This window comes from Thamnophis sirtalis, unplaced genomic scaffold (genome assembly GCF_051295495.1).
Source record: "Thamnophis sirtalis isolate CommonGarterSnake01/CBP01778 unplaced genomic scaffold, rThaSir2_p1.2 scaffold_1, whole genome shotgun sequence".
Taxonomy (NCBI): domain Eukaryota; kingdom Metazoa; phylum Chordata; class Lepidosauria; order Squamata; family Natricidae; genus Thamnophis; species Thamnophis sirtalis.
In genome coordinates this window covers 97,132,236-97,147,966 of record NW_028261381.1, presented here as the reverse complement: position 1 = coordinate 97,147,966, position 15,731 = coordinate 97,132,236, and the positions used below count along the sequence as shown (strand labels likewise).

General features: G+C 40.3%; 1 protein-coding gene across 1 annotated transcript in view; it reads right to left on the bottom strand.

Annotated features, from left to right (window-relative positions):
- Nucleotides 1–2,074: 2,074 nt before the first annotated feature.
- Nucleotides 2,075–15,731, bottom strand: part of NAT10 (N-acetyltransferase 10) — a 38,287-nt gene continuing 24,630 nt past the window's right edge. Inside the window, exons 17-29 of the mRNA XM_014075944.2 lie at nucleotides 14,208–14,309; nucleotides 13,149–13,223; nucleotides 11,954–12,070; nucleotides 11,574–11,707; nucleotides 10,974–11,022; nucleotides 9,924–10,020; nucleotides 9,280–9,390; nucleotides 8,263–8,435; nucleotides 6,582–6,701; nucleotides 6,225–6,323; nucleotides 5,621–5,694; nucleotides 4,495–4,578; nucleotides 2,075–3,398 (exon numbers count right to left, since the gene is read on the bottom strand). Coding sequence (XP_013931419.2) covers nucleotides 3,308–3,398; nucleotides 4,495–4,578; nucleotides 5,621–5,694; nucleotides 6,225–6,323; nucleotides 6,582–6,701; nucleotides 8,263–8,435; nucleotides 9,280–9,390; nucleotides 9,924–10,020; nucleotides 10,974–11,022; nucleotides 11,574–11,707; nucleotides 11,954–12,070; nucleotides 13,149–13,223; nucleotides 14,208–14,309 — 1,326 coding nt within the window. The 3' untranslated portion in view covers nucleotides 2,075–3,307. The remainder of the gene's footprint in view (nucleotides 3,399–4,494; nucleotides 4,579–5,620; nucleotides 5,695–6,224; nucleotides 6,324–6,581; nucleotides 6,702–8,262; nucleotides 8,436–9,279; nucleotides 9,391–9,923; nucleotides 10,021–10,973; nucleotides 11,023–11,573; nucleotides 11,708–11,953; nucleotides 12,071–13,148; nucleotides 13,224–14,207; nucleotides 14,310–15,731) is intronic.

Here is a 15,731-nt window from a genome sequence, read left to right as displayed (position 1 = left end):
TGGACTAGACCTCCAAGGTCACTGCCAGCTTTATTTAATCTTCCTCTATTGTTCTTTGTAGTAGTCATGCAACAGTATAGAATTAAAGCATCCCCAGAGTTGGCAGTGGTGGAAGCAGAAGACAACCCTAAAGTCAAACAGAAATTACTTGGAAATCTTACAAATACAGGTAGTCCTTGACTTAACAACCATTCGTTTAGTGACTGAAGTTATAATGTCACTCAAAAAAAGGGACTTGGGACCATTTTTCAGACTTACGACCATTGCAGCATCCCCGTGGCCATGTGATCGAAATTCAGATGCTTGGCAACTGACTCATATTTATGACCGATGCAATGTCTTGGTGTCAGGTGATTCTCTTGTGGGACCTTCTGACAGTCAAAAGTCAATTGGGAAACCAGATTCATTTAACAATTGTGTGTGTGATTAGCAACTGCAGTGATTGGCTTAACAACTGTGGCAAGAAAGGTCATAAAATGGAGCAAATGTCACTGAACTGTCTCATTTAGCAACTTAAATTTGGGGGTCGATTGTGGCCGTAAGCTTTCTTCACCTGCATACTACTTCTAACCAATAATGATTATGAACCAGTAATAACTATTTTATACTAGCTGTTCTTAGAACTGCAAGTGTTTCATTTTTTTACATTTCCCCACCTTTAAATCAATCTTAACAGTGGACATTTCTAACCTACCCTTTATACACAGGATGTAACCTAGAGAGAGACGTCCTACTGATCTGAACAGGCAGTCAGTTACGCAGTCACTAAAACAAGAACATCTGTGGACGCCTGTCCTTATGCTCTCTACAGGCTAATGGATGCATTTGGAAGCAATTTAAAACTCTTGCTACCTTGGACTCAAATTGCATTAAGGCAGCCTGAGTCACCACTCCCAGCACAAGCTCCTTTACCTCCTGCTGCTGTTCCACCACCACACAGATTCGATCCGACAGACGTGAATGAATGACGCCCCTTATAAAACAGGCTGAATTAGATCACTAAGACCTCTATCTGTATCTGCGGTGACTGGCAGCTGCTCTGAAAATTCCACCCAGGCATCTCTCTCTCTCTCTCCCTCTCTGCCCTACTTGCTCCCTGGATGGAATCTTTCCAACCAGTAGGAATCTGAGCCGCATTCAAAGCTGCCTTCATCCCCTTCAACAACAAACTCACCAGGTGAACCCTGACAAGACGGAGCCAAAATAAGCCAACAAGAAACAAGAACGAGGGATCAGCATGTTCCATAAAACTCTGGACTTTGCCCAAAAACAACTTTATTTTTAAGTTGTTTGAGTAAAATCTTCCAAATAGCCCGTGAGTTTTGGATGATATTTAGTACCAAAAAAAAAAAAGAGGCAAGAAAATAGAAACTTGGTCAGAGGACAGAAGAGAGCATCTGGAAGAAGGCATAGCTGGCTCTATGCAGAATGGTTGAAAAGTGTAACACCTTAACCCCCTTTGTTGGCACTCCCAGAAATCCTAAAAGTACTTACCATATTTTTCAGACTATAAGATGCACCGATGTATAAGACACACCAAGATTTCAAAGAGGTAAGTAAGAAAAAAAACATTTTTGTCCTCCCCGGCCCCTAGGAGCACTCTGCAGGCTTCAACAGGGCTGGGGAAAGGCAAAAATGCCATTTTTTGGTAGAAAACGGGCCTTTTATTTTGCAAAAACAAAGCTGGTTTTGCCTTCCCCAGCCCTGGGGAAAGGTAAAAATGCCTCCATTTTTGTGAATAACGGCCCATTTTTTCGCAAAAATGTAATGTGGGGGAGGGGCTTTGGGGGGGGTTGAGTTCCACAAGGAGCTGCAATATGATCTTTCAAGTCCCACTTTGTGCTGGAGTTCCAGCATAGTTGGAACTCCAATTCCAAGGTTGGGATAGAACACTTGAGGGCTGCCGTCATCCCTAATCTTTTGGCAAATCAACTGTTCAATGTTGACAAGGCAGACCTCAAACCCGAAATGATCAAGGCCACACAAAAGCAACTCAATCCAAGGTAAAATAAGTTGCAGAGTAAGCTTTAAATGTGTAAGGGAATAAGGCAATAAGGAATCAGGCTAGCCAACAAAAACAGAGAAAGCGAGAGAACTCACGATCCGTAAGATGAATCTCCATAAGCTCAGTAAGGAAAATCATATAAAGTAGGTTTAATATACGATGGTAATATCTACTGGGAAAGGAGGCTGCAGAAAAGGGGAGAACAACATCCACGGAGAAGGAACAGAGCCATGGAAATCGAGTGTACTACTTAAATCACACACTATTGATGTTGTCAATTTGAACTTTTGAAATTCCATCAAATGGCACTGAAATACTTTCCAGCTAACATCCAGAGTCCAGATGATGAAAAGACTATATTGGAGGTTTACATAGCACAACATTCTGAAACAGCACTTGGGTTTGCACACTTACGCTCTCTCTGCAACACACAGTGCGTGAAAAGTCAAGTCTCAGGCAATCACCTAATCCTACGTTCTCTTACGGGTGGAAGCTCTGAGCCCTGATGTAATCACAAAGTCAATTTAACTGGCAAGTCTCCACTCACCTGCCCATATCATAACCGCTTATGGTGTAAAAGAACTGACTCCAAGCATTAAAACAGGAGGGAAAACCTTTCAGACCAGTAACTTTATCATCAAATAAACAATAATGAGCGACAAGCATCTAAAGTACTTTCAGCAGTGTAAAATAACATGGAATGCTTTTTAATTCCACTGATTTTTTTAAAAAAAATAGTTTAACATCGAATACCAGCTTCTCTTCGAATATCCAATAGTAACTCAAAGGGAAGATATTCATAGGCACGCATGCACCCATATATAGAGAGAGAGAATGTGAGAGAGAGGAGAGGGAGGGAAAGAGAGAACAAGAGAGAGGAGAACAAGAGGGAAAGAATGAGAGAGAGAGAGAGAACAAGAGAGAAATAATTAGAGAAAAGAGAGAGAGAGAGAGAGAGAGAGAACAAGAGAGAGAACAAGAGAGAGAGAGAATAAAAGAGAAACCACCAGATTTTGTAAAGCAATATTGAAGTCACAATTCCTGGTAATAATCCCGTTTGCTGCTCTGCAGTCTCTTTTAATGGAGCACGAATGCTGAGCTGGCAGCAATAAAAATAACTTCCAAATGGTGTTGCTTGAAGGCTGCTTTTATATTAAGCAACAACAATAAAAAAAAATCCTTGTGGCGTTTCCACTCCTAAAGTTTCTTCATAGTTTCAACTCATTTGCTTGGCAAACGACATCAGGATTTCACAAAACAGAAAGTCCAAGGCCATATGATGGAGGCTTTCCCTCCTTTTAATCATTTCTTCAACTTCAGCTTTGGATTTTTTCTCTTAAATTTCTTCTCCTGCCTTGGTTCTATGGTGACTTCTGATTTTCTCTTCTTGTCACTGAGGTAAAATATAACACACAGGTTATAAGATAAATGCACTGGGCCCAAAGTATCGCTGAAGCTAGCTTTAAAAAATAGTGGTGAAGATGCAGTGGTGGGATTCAAAACTTTTTACTACTGTAGGCATGGCTTGGTGGGCATGGCAGAGGAAGGATACTTTAAAATCCACATTCCCTCCTGATCAGTTGGGACTTGGGAGGCAGAGAATAGATGGGGGTGGGGCCAGTCAGAGGTGGTTTTTACCGATTCTCCGAACTACTCCGCTACTGATTCTCCAGAACTGGTCAGAACCTGCTGAATACCACCTCTGTGAAGATGGTAGTTTAAATGTCCAAGATTCCCAGTCTAAAAAAAAACCAATGCCAAGAGCTTCTCTCTGCTGGTGAGGTAACATCTGCATCCCTCCCAACAGCCAAGAGCTGGTCAACAGTAAGACTGTTTTGCTCATTTCTTATTTTCCTAAAGTTGGAAAGAATACTACAGGTAGTCCTTGATTTATGACCACAACTGCACCAACACTGCTGTTGCTAAGCAATGCAGTTGTTAAGCGAATCATGTTTTACAAATTTTTTTGCTGCGGACAGTAAATGAATCCGGCTTCTCATACTGAATATACTTGTTGGAAGCCCTCCAGGAAGGTTGTAAATTGTGATCCTATGACCCCAGGATTCAGCAACTGGCATAAATACAGGCTAGTTGCCAAGTGACTGATTTTATGTAATTGTGGGGATCCAACAATAGTTGTAAGTACAAGATCCATTCATAAATCATGTTTTTCAACCATCATCATCTCACATGGTTCTTAAACGAATAGCCATAAGTCAAGGACTATTTGTAGTAGATAAGAACCGTGGCTAGAATGCAGTACTGCAGGGCTACTTCTGCTGATGGCCAGCTGCCAGCAGTTCAATTCTCACCAGCTCAAGGTTGACTCCGCCTTCCATCCTTCCGAGATTGGTAAACTGAGGTTTGTTGGGAGCAATAGGCTGACTCTGTAAACCGCTTAGAGGTCTGTAAAGCACTGTGAAGTGGTATATAAGTCTACGTGCTATTGCTATAATAGGCCTCTGAGATGTGAGTGCCCCAACACTAACCTCTTCAGGCTGACCACAGATGCGTCCTGTCCTGCTTTACTCAGCACTTCATTCCATTCTTCATCGTCTCCTCGGATAACGTATCTAAGTGAAAAGAAAACCACTCTAAACATCAGGACAACCTGGTCAAAAAATAGTAACCTCTGCCATACTAGAATTCTGCCAAATCAGAATTCTGTACAAGCATCGTTTGTGTTTATTTAATTTGTATGCCGCCCCACTCCCGAGGGAGTCGGGGCGGCTAACAACCAGAGGAAGAGGGGGGAGGATACAATAAGACAAAAGACAGACAGAGTAAAAACAACAACAGTCATAACAATTCAAGTGGGGCTGGAATCCATCAGCCCCAGGCCTGCCGGAACAACCAGGTCTTCGTGGCTTTGCGGAAAGCCTGGAGGGTAGTGAGGATCCGGATCTCCATGGGGAGATCATTCCAGAGGGCTGGCCCTCAAAAGCACAATCTGATTGACTCAGCTTAAAAAAAAAATAAGATTCCTAAGTGCAAAAACCGCACCTGCACTTTAAAGGAGTGTGATTTATTCAGCTTTGGTTGAAGTATTTATGTCAGTAAAAATGAAATCGGCCCATCCATCCTACACCAGTCCCCAAAATTAGGGAAAGGCAGTCATACTCAACACATAACCACTATTAAAGGAAGGGGGAGCAGAAGGTCAGGCATCAAAAGGAAAAGGAAAGAATGCATAAATCCAGGCTGTGCTCCTTGTCCCTTACAATTAGTACCCAAGGGACCTACTTTTTATGTTATAAAGCAATAATATGCATCTGATTTGGCCAAATCCCCCAAACACTTCAGAGAGATTCTCTGGCTCATTGAAGCCGAGCAAATGCATTTCAAAGCAAACCAAACTGAATTTTAACCTTCCTGAGACCTCAGGAGACGTCTGGTGTTTTGGAAGCCCATATAAAGGTAGATTTTGCCTTTCTCTTTTCTGAGAGAGAAAAAAATATGGAAGGATTCCTTGTTTCACTACAGAACCATTTATCGGGGGGAAGGGATTCTAACACCAATGCTTTGGCCAAATAGCTTAAATGATTTAATTTTCCTGGAGATAATTTGTTTATTTGTTACAGGGACAGGGGAAGGAAAAAGAATTAAAAAATTTACTGTGAAAGATCCAGATCTTTTAGCTTTCCAATCTCATCCTTATGTTTTTCTTGAAATTCTTTGGCTGCTTCTTCCTGCATTAGAAAATCCACGTTATAAATAACAGGCACTGTACACAGTTATTTAAAATGAATGCACTACAACTCTCAAACCAAGGACAAAAGCTAATCAATGATCTATGTTAATTCTAAAGAGCCTGCTGCTTCTTAATGCATCTCACATGAGATAGTACACCTATTCATTCTAAGTGTGAAGTAAAATTCCCAAGAAAATGAGCTTTTAAACACATAGTAATATCATACATTTACACACTTGGTGAGCTGAACATGTGTAAGTATTGCAGAAATTATCCAAGTTATTGAAAACAGAACACCTGTCTTCAGAAGGGACATGCTGGGCACTTCTGAATGCTCTAAAGTCAGATTCGAAAGTACCAGTTTTGTTTGCTCAACTTCCAGTATTTATTGGCAAATGAATGAGTGAATGAATGAAATATGCATTTGTATATTGTGATTCTATTAGACATAGCCCAAAAAAATCACAAGGGGATGAAACTGTAAATATTGAACACCAACAACTGAAAAGCTCATATAAAGATAATTACCAAATCTTCATTTAAAGACTTCAAGGTTGGCTCCATTATAACTTCTTTCATTACTGCCATTTGCTCTTCTACAGCCTTCTCCTGGACACTGTTGAACAACTAGGGAAGAAAGAATGGTGGGACGGATCGCCTTTCTGCCCAAAATATTTCTATGTATTCCCAAAACATCATTCCTGTTTATTTCCTAATTTCCCTGCATTGAATTTCTAAGAATCACTACTGATATAAAAAGCATTATCACATACTACAAAACACACTGAAGGCATTTCCCTACAAAGAATCTGTAATAGAAGCTTAGAGTGTTGTGCTTCAGCAAATGATTCATCCTGTTAAATGCTGCCCCCAAAGGGCATTTACCTGAACAACTTTGCGGATGGTCCTGTTGAAGAGGCCCATTAACTGGCCACTAGGCAGCCCTATCTCTTTCTCCAACTGGTCCACGGATTTGTGCTGAAGACCAATTCCAAGAAGAAGAGCCTGACAAAAGAAAAAGGTTTCCTTTGCTTTGATGCAGTGTAATGACAAGTTTCATCTTAGGCAAGTATGGTATTACATTAATATCTCATCTAGCCAATTTCTGAATCAGCAAAACTTTTAGATAGGTGAAAATAACTCAGAAGGCCAATTGCAAAGGCCCATAAACACATGTATTCCATACACAGCAGGTACAGTTTTCTCCACATCTCTGTCTTCCCCACAAGCCCTTTTTCCTAGTGTTCCACATTTGCTATTTCCTATTCATATCTAGCCAGGTCAGTTCCTCGTTTTCTCCTCGCTCTGTTTGAGCCCTGGAATTCATCTACTCATCCTTCTACTTCAAACACCAGACAAACCATGCACTGTGATAATTTGGATCTAAACCAAAGCAGTTCAAATACTTAATGATAGCTAACAACCACAGTATCTATATTCTGTATCTTACGTCTTTGTACCATTTTCATCACGGCTAGAGATTTCACTATTCCATGACACTACAAATATATAGAGAGATGACGTCCCCCACCTCATTGTACAGACAAAGCCCCAGCAAAGAGAGCTCTCCAAGGCCTGAGAAGGGGGCAATGTGGTGAAGGGACAACACCTGCCTTTTCATGGGATTGAGTATTTTCCTGTCTGTTGATCTTAAAGCTGCACTGGTGAGGGAAGAAGTGGAAATGGCGGTTTGAAGGTGGATGCATTCTGGTAACAGAGAGGAAGAAAAGAAACCGCTCCTCTATTCAATGTTATAAAACTGTCCCTTCCCCTTTCATCAAGGCCTGGCCTTGAACCAGCTCACGTTTAGAAGATAACTGATCCATTCAGGACAGGTGGAATGAAAGGGAGTTAGTTATTGTGAAGGAGAAGCCCTGCCTATACTTTCCTCAGCTGTGGTTGGCAAACCAATCTTGTCCTTTGGGAAGAGAAAGAGTAAAAGGATATTAACTGCTACTGCTTGACATCTCATTTCCTGAGTTAATAGTTTGATTTCAAAAAAGGTTGTTTTTGTTTTAAGGCAGGATCCCCAAAGATCTGAAAGTAAGGCGTGAATAAATTTAATCAAACTCCCTACTCCTTTGGTGTGTCTAGTGTTTGGTTTTTTGGCTCCAGCAACTACTAGTCATTTTCCCAACTCTCTGCCTAGAGGAATCACTACTCACAATTATTTACTGTCCAAGTGAATACTGTCAATAGTTAAGCTCAGAGGTTTCTCAGAGATTTAACTACTTGGTTTAGAGACCAAGCCTAAATAAAATCTGGAAGTGTTCATGATTCCAAATGATGTCTGGTTGGACCTATAATTCCAAAGCTAATCAGACTTCATCTAAAGAAGTTTCTGACTATGAAACCATCAAAAATCCACTACTGGATTCCAGAGAATATCAACTGGTATGTGTAATAAAGATTTGGGGCTTATTGAAACACACATTTTAGAAACATTTATATCATGGGCAAAAAGATGCTAGTGAAAAAAATGAAGTATCAATTGAAGACCCATTGGCAGGTCATCAAATGAAGTGAATTCAATTAATTCAACAGTAGTTAGTTAAGTAGTACGCACAGCCTGAGTAGCAGAAAGAGGCATATCTCCAAACTTGTTGAGAAAGTACATTCTAGAAATAGTTGGGATCATGTCCATGATCAAGTGATAGTCCACCATGTTTCTTGAGTACATCTCTAGTCTCTTCAGGTCATAAGGGATGAAGACCGCTTCTAGTTCATTACGGCTGAGAGCTGAGCAAATTGGTGATAAATAGAAGAAAAAGTAAAATGTTAAGCAAAAATAGGATCTGAAGTAGTTTATCATCAGTAGCTCACTGTCTTCACTAATTTTAATCAATCTGCATCTCTCTACATGCCTTAATCCCTGGCTCTCATAATCTCCAACCAGCTTCCTTTGGGTAGAATTGAGGCATTGAACCCTTCGTTGAGCACAGATTATTATGCCATCTAGAAATTATGGGAGATAAAGTGAAACACACCTAAAGAACATTAACCTGGACAAGGCTAATGTATGTACATTTTTTTTCTTATTGAGTTGTGTGTCAGATTAGGGAGGGAGAACACAAGATAATGTATCATGCGCATTAGCGGTTTTCTAAGGAGTAGAAAACCACTAATAGTTACTTGTAACTTGAAACAGATTTCAAAGAGTTACTCTAATATGACATGCAAATATTAGTGTGTTATGCCTAACGAGAATACATTATTTTGAGAAATATTTGTATGCAATCAAATAGTCAAAATCAGTATTACTAAAGTGTATTGCCAAGTTTCATCCCTTTTAAAAGAGAAGGATAGAAGAGTACATTTAAAATTGAAGAACAAAGAAAAGGAAGAGCGGATCACAATTTTAAAAAAGAGTAGAGCTTAAATGTTTAGCCTATTAGAAACTGAATGAAGATCTATGAAAACTCTTCATTCAGTTTCTAATAGGCTAAACATTTAAGCTCTACTCTTTTTTAAAACTGTGATCCGCTCTTCCTTTTTCAAGGATTTTGTTTAAGTTGTTTTATGAATTTTGTTTAAGTTGTTTTATGAATTTTGTTTAAGTTGTCAGGAGCTTGCATATACTTACAGGATTGTGACTGTTGCTTGACATTCCTGTTTTGTAATATATTCAAAGCTAATGACGGGGAGAAAGTGCTGAACTGGTAAGACAAGAGAGACAAGAATCTCCTCCTGAAATCTGTAGAGCAAAGAGAAAAACAAGGGGCTATCATGTAACACAATATTTCTCAACCTTAGACAATTTTATAATGTGTGAATGTCAACTCCCAGAATTCCACAGCTTGCAGTGTTGAGAAACATGGATGAGAGATCCTTGGTGCTTGCCTGTTTTCTTGCAGACGTTACATTTCCCGAACTAGGTAACATCATCAGTGCATCAGGACTAGCACTGATGGTGTTATCTAGTTTGGGAAATGAAAACATCTGCAAAAAAACCAGCCAAGTACAGAGAGCACCAAGGATCCCTCATGTCAACCCTGAGCAATAAATATTCTCCTTTATTACAACATGGATGTAACAAACAAAAAAAAACTTGCAACTTTTGTCCACTGATCAATTGTGAAAACTGGGATTGTCCAAGTTAGTCCATAGCTTTCTCCGTTATACTGAAACTTTCAAAGTAGTACCACGGAGATGGTGCCATTTTTTTCAAGGTTTCCCAATCATGTAAGGGCTGATTAAATCAACCACCAAGTGTCTTAATTAACTCACCTTTCCAGAAAGCAGTGAGCCAGCTCTCCCCTGTGTTCTCTTCTTCTTCGTTCAGCATCTTCAGCATAATGCATGAGTGTTCCCCAGTCAGATCATTCTAGACACAAAGCCACTGGGGCTATTAGCACACTATGTTTTCAACAAACAGCAACTATTTGTTTAAATTAAATTATTTTTCTATTAACAGAAATATAGTTAGCAGGGATGAGAGAATATTTCCATGCCATGAGAACTGAGTCATCATTGGCCCAAGTTATCCAAACATTTTGATTAAATGAACTAAATTCTATAATGGAATATAAGGTTTGGAAGGAACCTCAGAAATCATTCCATCCAACTCCATATAGTGTCTCTGGCAGATAAGTACCAGCCTCTGCCTTATATCCCCACCACCACTTAAAGCCCTAATTAAATAAATGAATTGCCATTTCTAAAGTAGCAGATTTGCCCCAAAAACAGAAGAATTATGTACTTCCCCTTGTCTACATCTTACGAGTCAGTAAATGAATGGGTAAAAAAGAATTTAAAATTCTTTGGCTAAGATTTATGGGGCTGAAGAATGAGAACACTTGTATCAAATAACTAATAAATCCCCTATATTTCTAGTCTTACAATACTGTTGGATGATATTCCAAGGCAAAAAAAAAACACCTTGTAATTTGGTTTATAAAACCTTGAGAGCATGCTTCTGATAGCTATATAAGATTTTGAATTGGTACAAATGTGAGATTTTACTACAAATAAGCATAAATCATGCTTAACGATAACTGTATTCTGAGATTCTGAGCTATGAAATAAACGGGAGCTTTGGAAAATCTTGAACCTGATGGAGCTACACAAGTAGTAATCCTACCACTCAAGTGTGATTATATCCATGTTTGTTCCTTTCATTAGCTTTTATTCCACCTTTCTAGTAAAGAAAAGTTACCCTGCCATTTTATGACGAAGAAAAAACAAATCATTTGCCAACAGAATTTCATCTCCTCCCTGATATTCAAGAAATAATCATAGAAGTCCTGTTATAGTCTTGGACTATGAAGCAAAACTTACTGGAGTTTGTCTCAAATAGACTGGTACGAATCCACCCCGTTTCCAAAATCTAGTAGGAAAAAAAAACAATAAATATTAATCTATGATCAAGAGAAAGTTCATTCAATCTTATGAAGTTCATTCATAAGAGAATTGTGGGACATGTCTATCCTGCTTTAAAAACTGAACATTTTCAACTGACACTCCCTAATACTGTCTTTCTCAAGCAAGACATTCAGGAACATAAATATTTTATTCTCTTTATTTCTCTTCTCTCAAGCAGAAATGCCATATGGGAAAGCTGCTCGTTAGGACAATGTCACTAAAATGGATGAGAAAAGCTTTAAATAGTTTGTCGGCTGAAATAAAAATGATTGTTTTGATTGGAAAAATTGAAGAAATAGAATTTTTGCAATAGAAAATCGATGCAATACCCTGTTTGTAACAGAAACTGCCGAACAGAACAGAAATTGCACACATTCCATAGAATCTGTAAGTAGCAAGTGTCCCAAAGAACAATCCCCTTAGTTGGACCCATAAGATCTGGCAAAATTACACTGATACACAATAACAAAAATAAACCTTTCCCACTGTAATGCACATTTACAGCAAAATGCTTACTTGAGAAGCCTCGACGTCAAGCCATAAGAGACACCAAGGTACTCCAGATGCTCAGCTTGCCTCTCACTCAGCTTGAGAAGCAGAGGTGGCAAATCCTTCCGAGGCATCACAGCTTCTTCTAGTAAGCTGACAGCCTGAAACAATGGAGAGCATCTTAACAAAAGAGGAAGAAGAGCCAAATAATAGCTTGTTGGGGTTCTTGGTGCTCTTTGAGCAACAGCCAAGCTCAGAGAACCACCAAGGACCCCACAGTTCCACCCTGTGCTACAAATATTCTCTTTTATCAATAAATTATAGCTTGAAATTTGCTTATTTATTCAAGAACTCCAATGAAGTTTTGTGCCAACTTGATACCACCAGTCATAAAGAAAACTTCATACCTCACTGCTCACAGTAGCAATTTCTCTTGGCTTCTGAATAACCTTTTCTTCCAAACAAGGAAATTTGCCTTCATAATACATCTGGAGCAAACGCAAAGCTCGGCTACCATAACCCATCTACCAAAATCAAGAAAGAATTAGAAGAAAGCACATTAGAGGAAGGTGTTTAAACATGCAAATGCTCCCAGTTTACCAGTTATTGCACAGAGTGATTAATTGTTGTGACGTTATTTGAAACAGACTTTCATGAGTATGCATGGTTATAGAACGTAAGGTGATCTTGAAACAAATATAGGCAATAGGGGCTAAAGCATTTTTAAAGCCCAGAACATCAAGATAATTTCAAAAGCATCTCAGATTGATACCTCCCTAATTCACTGAATTATAAGAAGGAAGAAGAAGAATAGTACAATCAGGCTTGAAAACTGAAGGATCAAGTTAAGGACAAATAGTTGTGGAGAAAAATTTATCTGTGTGGTCACCAGAAGATGAAACTGAGTTGATGACATATACTCAATTAATCAAAATCCTTTAATAATTATCTTCTTAAAATAAAATCTTTTCAATCTCTGCAGTAATAAACAGTAGCCTAATAAATCTGGGTCTCTCCAATAGACCATAGTAGCTAGTATAGTTCAGTTTTAAACTGTTAAATTATATTAAAAGAAAACAAAGAGAAAAGAAAACATACACCTTCAGACTAAACAGAACTAGATTTCCATTTCATGTTACGGAGTTAAATTGTTAGCATTTAAGTCAATTTTTGTAACAATAATGGAACCATAAAAATAACCCTGTAAACTAATGCAGGCAGTCCCCATTTATCCTGCTCTAAAACTGATTTATAAATATGATTAGACTGTTATTATTTGGTCAAAACAAGGCACATTTTTGTAGTTCAATAAAGAATTTAGGCCAAGGGCTGGCATCCAAAGGTACATTGATTGAAGATATAAACAGAGTGGCAAATCATGCTCAAACTAAAGGAAACTGACATCAACGGAATGGTATTCATAATGTAAAAATAAAATAAAAACAAATCAATTAAGATTTAAGTATGAACCTCAGCTTCAAGACTGTTTTAACAAATCTTGCATATCAGTTATTTACATATACTTTGCAATTATTTTAACCAGAATAATGTTTCCTCAATTATCACTGAGATGTATTTTGGTGAAATTTGAAATAAATTTACCGCTTGGTAATCAGGATGGACTGCAATGCGTACAATTCTTCCACCCGAAAGGCTGCCAAAATCAGGATCTTGGAACTATCAATAAAAACAGGAGGAATAAATAAATGATTTCTAATGGGAAAGTATTCAATAGTAATAATTTTTAATTGATTAGTTTTACAACCAAATCAATAAAACAAAAGAAAAAGAAAACATATGATCTGATTCCAAGGCAAAATAGATTTTGAAAAATATAGTTATAAGATATATATACTGTATTTTTTTGGATTATAAAACACACTCTGCCGTCTGTGCGCCTTATAGAGAGAATATTGCGGTGGGGGGGGGGTTGGTGCGGCAGCCATCAGCTGTTTTTGGTGGCAGGGAATGCTGCTGCAGCCCATTTGCTGCATCCTGTTTGCCGGTGATTGGTGGTGAACGGGCAGCAGCGGCAGCAAACAGGTGGCAGCGAAGACGAATGGGCAGTGGCAAACAGGCGGCAGCTAATGCAAACGGGCTGTGGCGAAGGTGATCCCCGCCACCTAGAACAGCTGATCGGTGTTATTTTGGGAGGCAAATCCAATCACCAATCAGCTGCTCAGCAGTGAAGGCTCCAGTGTTCCCTGGTGGCGGCGGCGGCGGCAGCTCAGCTCAGTTGACTGGTGGTGGGCGCAACAGAGAGGAGCCCTGACAAGCCACGTGCTGGGGCTATGATAATGTGCTGAGGCTGACCAGGCTGTTTGCTGCAAGGACACTAGCCAGATGAATACCGGATGGATGCTGGGAAACAGAGACAGATTTTGTTTTTCTTGTTTTCCTCATCTAAAGTTAATGTGCGTCTTTAGTTGGGAGCATCTTATAGTCCCAAAAATACGATAAGTGACAGCAATCTGATAAAAAGCATCACCCTATTAGGAAACCCCAATTTGTTCAGTGTATCGGGTTCTTAGCTCAACTGCCGTAATTATAAACTTAGCACTTCTGCTTACAATATATACATTAGGAGGAACCAAGACAAGCTATATGATATTCAATATGTTTAAAAAAGATCAATGTAGATTTAAGTACAAAATCTATTACCTGCTCTGAGATGTTCCATGGAATGAGATCTCCTGAGGCTTTTCTCCCTCTGGACAGGCTGTTTATAATAGATTGTCGTGATATCTCACCCTCCAAACATACCTGCAGGAATAAAGGGAAAATAAGTTTCAGTTTTCCAGGAGTACATTATGTAGCTTTTTTTTTTAACCAAAATTGTGTACCAGGTGTAGATTACTTAAAAGAGTAACAGAACTTTTTAGTTTTAGTTTAGTTTTATTGACATTTATAGGCCGCCCTTTTCCCTGAGGGGACTCAGGGCGGCTTACAATCAATGGGAAGGGAGTGTAAGACAAAACACAAGAAAGAAAAAAAATGTGAATAAAAAAAATAAACCGATAAAACACAACATTCATTCAGCATTCGGGTGGGGCAAGGTCCGGATCTTATCCCCAGGCCTGACAGGATAGCCAGATCTTGAGGGCTGTGCGGAAGGTCTGGACGGTGGTGAGGGTACGAATCTCCACGGGGAGATCGTTCCAAAGCGTCGGAGCTGCAACTGAGAAGGCTCTCCTCCGCGTAGTCACCAGTCGGCACTGACTGGCAGATGGAATTCGGAGGAGGCCTACTCTATGCGATCTGATGGGACGGAGGGAGGCAATTGGCAGAAGGCGGTCTCTCAGATAGTCACATCCACTACCATGGAGGGCTTTGTGAATGGTAAGTAGCACCTTGAGGCGCACCCGGAGATCAACAGGTAGCCAGCGCAGCTCACGGAGGATCGGTGTTATGTGGGCGAACCGTGGTGCGCCCACGATCACTCGCGCGGCCGCATTCTGGACTAGCTGAAGTCGCCGGATGCTCTTCAAGGGCAGCCCCATGTAGAGCACATTGCAGTATTCCAGCCTAGAGATCACAAGGGCTCGAGTGACTGTTGTGAGGGCCTCCCGATTCAGGTAGGGCCGCAACTGGCGTACCAGGCGAACCTGGGCAAATGCCCCCCTGGTCACAGCTGACAAATGGTGGTCAAAAGTCAGCTGTGGGTCCAGGAGGACTCCCAAGTTGCGGACCCTGTCTGAGGGGTATAAATTTTGACCCCCCAGCCTGAGTGATGGAATATTGGCCAAATTGTTGGGAGGGAAGCACAACAGCCACTCGGTCTTGTCCGAGTTGAGTACCAGTTTGTTAGCTCTCATCCAGTCCTTAACGGCCTCAAGACCCCGGTTCATCACGTCCACCGCTTCATTGAGTTGGCACGGGGCGGACAGATACAACTGTGTATCGTCCGCATATTGATGGTATTTTATCCCGTGCCTCCGAATGATCTCACCCAGCGGTTTCATGTATATGTTGAATAGTAGGGGGGATAAGACCGAACCCTGCGGCACCCCATAAGTTAGGGGCCTCGGGGACGATCTCTGCCCCCCCACCAACACCGACTGCAACCTGTCCGAGAGGTAGGAGGAGAACCACTGCAAGACAGTGCCTCCCACTCCCACCTCCCGCAGTCGTCGCAGAAGGATACCATGGTCGATGGTATCGAAAGCCGCTGAGAGGTCGAGGAGA